Raw genomic sequence first — 4,966 nt, 5'->3', positions numbered from 1 at the left:
AAAAAAAAAAAATCATTTAACGGGGGAACATGGTCACAATGAAGGTGGAACAAGACACCCCCAGTTCAAGAATGCCACCTTATTCAGGATGACACATTTCGCACGGGACAACGAAGTTGGCCTCGTTGGGCAACAGAAGCTACCAATTTATACACATCTCCCCCCCCCAAAAAAAAAAAAAAAACGCGTCAAAGTGAAAACGAAGTCTTCTCTCGGGTATTTCACAACGCAGTAAACAGTTGGACTTCGTAGACGCACCTCTGCACGAACGCTTTTGGTGATGTCGACAAAAATCCAATTTAATGAGAGTAATAACACATGAGTTGCAGTCAAACATTTACGCGTGAGCCGCATAATCTGCGGATACCCTACATACATATCAACCGTCCTTCAGGAGCATGAAAAATCGCAGCGGCAAATATCGCATGAAAACAGCTGTTCCTTGTTATTTGGAACAGACATGACAAGACTCCAGTGAACCGGCATCGGCATGATCGACAGTGGAAAAAAAAATCGTGGCGCCGGCCACGGCAGCAAATGCGATGGCTCATTTTTAAGAATGATCTCTCCCCAAGTAAACAATGTATATCCCAGCAGCCGCTAAAGGACAATTGACCGTAGCGTGAATAAAGACTTCAAACATTGACGTCCACAAAGCATTATTGTTTTCCTCACAACGAAGCATTGAAGCGATCTCTCTTCACCACCCCTTTCCCGACCACCCTGATGATCGTCATTCGCACACGGCTTGATTCTGTTACGCTGCATCGCCGCAAGGTTCAACGCCCACATGTTGCGCGTCCTCAGGTTGAACAGCGGGTTCGGGGGAGGCCACGGAAAAGCTAGCTAATGCCAATGGTGGCTCCACACTAACACTTAAACCGTACCCGCAGTTGTTATGGTACTACGTAATGAAAACAATTCAGATCTGTACACGCCGCCTCACGCCAATAATTTCAAAACAAACTATCAAGTCACCGATGCAATTATTTGTCAAAGTTACATGTGCTTCTACAATCAACTCCCAGACACATAAATGTTCGTCAACATGTTCGTGATCTACAACGTCATAGTTTAATAAAATAGCGTAGTGTTCGTAAATATTATCGTTGCCCCAGACAACTGCATCTCTCGCCGTGCACACAATCTTTCACCCCGCACAGAACTTTACACTCAGTACGAGAACGACCCTCAAATCATGTACAAATCCCCCCCCCCAGAAAGCGGCACCTCAACCAAACATCAGGTATCAAACGCGATAGGGTAAAATAAAAAAAGATATTCACCGGTCGGGATTCACAAACCCGATGTCCTTCGGTTAGCAAATAAGAATAAGAGTGAAGCTCCCCTCCCCATGATGTCTTAAATATCTTTATAGCATGCCAGAATTAGACGGTAGATAAATACTAATAATGCTAAAGGATACAGAAAAACAAACAGAAAACTTCTCAAAGCGAAAAGGCAACGTCACGTACGCTCAACCTCACAAATACCAACAGGGAGACTCGTCACGCACAACTGCACCTCAGGCGATCACCCTTTAGCATCACACACCTTCTCACCGTAGCCATTCACACAAACCCGGTACACCAATGAAGGAAAAAAAAAGTGGCTTTGGCGAATCGTGAAATAACAACGTATCTTCTCCTAGTACATGTAGGATCGGAGGAACAACATCACCGCGTCCACCAGCGGTGGGTCCGTGACAACTCCCATATTATCCATTTACACAATTTGTAAGCAAACCACGAAATGGCAGTGCCAAAAAAGTATAAAGTTCGAATTATTTTTTGTACCTAATAATTCTTTTATGCATAGGTCGGATTCATAACTTGCAAGGTCAACTTGGTGCTTAATACCGTCCTTTTTCTTTCTGGCTAGCAGTACAATTCCAGGCTTTACCTAGCAGATAACTCGCAATTTTGGTGGGGCTAGACAGTAAGCAACTAAGTTCAAAAGTCTGCGTGGCGGATCTGTATCGCATCCACAGGGTTCTGACATTGCCAACATAAACAACGGAATCAACATGGTGCGCCCCGTTCAAGTATTCCGCAGCAGATGCCCCGACCACACCATTTTCCCTCCGACAATCCCCCGTTCTGCCGACAATATCTACGTAGGCGGCGCCATACTCAGAGAGGAAGGGTAGCGTCACCGCAAAATCGATCGTATCAAGTCGCACAAGAAATACAGCTCCAATAGGTGTAATTCCGCAGCAACAAAAATCCTGTGTGATAACGACATCCAACTGCATTGGAAAGCACAATGCCACGAAGTACATTTTCACATAAAGAAATAAATGAATTACGGTCATCCGCTTGAACTCTCCCTTGACTCAGCGAGACGTTCGGATGAAACACAGATCAGTTGTGTCTACATGGAAATAGCTCCATCATATCGGTATCACAGTCAGAGAGGTCCAGCCGTATGGCAAAATACGAAACAGGCGAACTATCTCATCTGACACATGTCAGTGGGCGCTAACAAACCCCGGCCCGAACACGCCCCCTGGAGGATTTTGCAGTCAGGGTCCAAAATTCACCGTTCCGGGACGGGGACGGGGAGACATTTGTAACATCCCCTCGCTGTTTCTGGGTCACCCTTGCAGTTCTCAACAGTATACCCATCACAGTCCATAATCGGGGGTATCCTATTCCATGCACAGAGGAAGTAGCTTCTGGCATTCCCTTACAATGCAAAAAAAAAAAAGATACAAGTTGTTCCACCGGAACAAAACTCACCCACATCTCCCCTGCAGAATGGAGCGAGGGAGCCATCACATTGGCATGTTAACATATCAGGCATCCCCAAACCATCTCGACGTACAAAAGTAATTAGGTCATATCACCCAGATAGCATACTGTAAAGCCCTCGGTGTTCCGTCCCCATCCCAAAGACAGCCGACTCCCGGCTAACTCCAGAACTCTTCGCAGGTTACTTCAACTGGATGCGGTTCAGCAGAATAATTGATTGTAACTTCCAGATCTCTGGTGATTTAATTAAGCTTCATTTGCTCTTGTTTAACCCCCTCTCCGAGCTAGATGACAGCGTGAATATCCTCTTCATTCCGGCAGAAATACGTTTATTAGCGCGCGCGCCCGTCGCTTCACCTTCCACGCACAGCTCCCCCTCCTCACAGCCCATGCAACCAAAGAGACGGGTATTCTACACTAGGTAAATGGTAGTTGTCGACACATTCATTTATCTAGGGACGTGAAAAAATATATATTAAAGGCAATTTTGTTGTCCCTTTAACGGTGGAATACGTTGATAGCCTTGGTCGCCCATATCCCCCGGGTGAGCCAAGGTTCCACAAACCGAAAAGTCACATTACGCCCCTGTGCTCGTTTGCATAAACTGATCGGTTAGGGGGTGTCCAAAACCTTTCAATTCGAATGGGCGGACATCTGTTAAAGGTGCTCAATCAGCCGACAACGTGACGCCAGTAAAAGCAAAAGGGTATTACCTGCGCCATGCAGAAGGGTTCCCGCGGTGGGCATCGAAGCACAGCCCCGTTACACGTCACGGCAGTACGATCGGGGACACAACTTCTCGCGACCCCATTCGTAAACGCTGCAACTAAACAACCAGTGACCAGTCCGAACACGCAAGTGTTGTAAACACAGTTCGGAAACAGAATGTTGACCGATTCCCGTGTTTTGCAGAGAACTGGAACGACTCTGTAACAGCCCACTTCTAGTATGGAGAAGCAGTCTTCCGAAACACCAATAGCAAAACCGTATGTCCACACCCCCTTTATTTCAACGAACAACCACTGAAAAAATGTGCTCCACAAATTCGTCGGAGAATCCGTGGGCAAGATTCAACAGCATCATTAACCCACACTACATATGGGAAATGGGAACTTCAATTCCCCTCACAAGACGGAAAAGGAAACCACTGACCACCTCCTCTCGGAACACGCGCTAACTACAGGGTGCAACCCCCGGGTGCATGCAGCACCGATCCAGGACTATGCGGCAAATGCTTCAATGCTTTGGCACCGGTCCCTGCAAGAAACAAAAAAAATATGGAAGCGCGACGCTCAATGAAGTACGTCAGAGCCCTGGCAACTTAGCGGCAACAATTCCATTGGTCTTGGCATCCAAAGCACCGCGCACCGCCGCCTAAAAGGGTTGAAAGCACTTCTACCTGGGCTATTTTGATAACAACTTTATTAGTCGTTGCAAAATGGAAATAATCTTCAACAGACAGAAATAAATAGCTTCATTCGGAAACGTCACGAAAACCGCTCCCAGCAATCACCCGCGCATATCACACCAAATGCCAAGAGCACACCCCCGCCTGCTACTGCGCAGGACCTCCATCGCTGCTCACTGGCGGTACCCCACAAACGCAAGCGAGGCGAGGGCAACAACTACCGTAAATGGGCGCCTGTGTCTGTCCTAAACAAGCAAATTGCTGCAACAGTAACTAAACCACCCAGCATGGGAGAATAGCAGCGTGACCTTTGAGCCCAAATTCACAGCTACGAATGTGGAGCCCGGGACGCGCGAACCGCTGGCGTGCCGCGGTTAGAGAAAAGGCACGTGCCCCACCCGGTACTCAAACAATATACGCCCCGACTTTCCTCGCCAAAAAGGAGTGAAAATCGAGCCACAGCCGACGACGCAGGCGACCACCCGTAACAAGGCACGTGGAACTTCGCCCCCCGCAGCCGTGCACAACTCACGTGCTGTGAGGACCAAAATGAAGAAGAAGTGGTCCAACCAAACTGGACCCACCTCCCAGGGCCTCATTTCATCGACGCTTAGACTCGGCTACGAAGCGGCAAAAATCGCAATGCCGTGCGGAGCTTCCCAACTCAATAGTGACGGCGAGTCCTCCGTAGCATATGCGGCGCGGTGCCGATCGGAGGAGCTCAGAGACGGAGTGACCCTTTTCACACTACGAGTACCCCAACTAAACGGGCAAACACTGCTCCACCCACAAACCAGCTGCTATC

At 48.1% G+C, this 4,966-nt stretch overlaps 1 protein-coding gene across 1 annotated transcript; it reads right to left on the bottom strand.

The window, feature by feature from the left end:
• Positions 1-1,852: 1,852 nt before the first annotated feature.
• TEOVI_000065800 (uncharacterized protein) lies at positions 1,853-2,314 on the bottom strand (the record flags this gene model as incomplete). Its single annotated transcript, XM_067224030.1, has 1 exon — positions 1,853-2,314. One exon carries the CDS (start codon positions 2,312-2,314, stop codon positions 1,853-1,855), a length of 462 nt encoding a protein of 153 aa, XP_067080131.1.
• Positions 2,315-4,966: the final 2,652 nt, after the last annotated feature.

Source organism: Trypanosoma equiperdum, assembly GCF_001457755.1.
Source record: "Trypanosoma equiperdum strain OVI genome assembly, contig: ctg_211, whole genome shotgun sequence".
Taxonomy (NCBI): Eukaryota; Euglenozoa; class Kinetoplastea; order Trypanosomatida; family Trypanosomatidae; genus Trypanosoma; species Trypanosoma equiperdum.
Note: the sequence above shows the minus strand (reverse complement) of the source record. Positions and strands in the feature narration are given on the sequence as shown.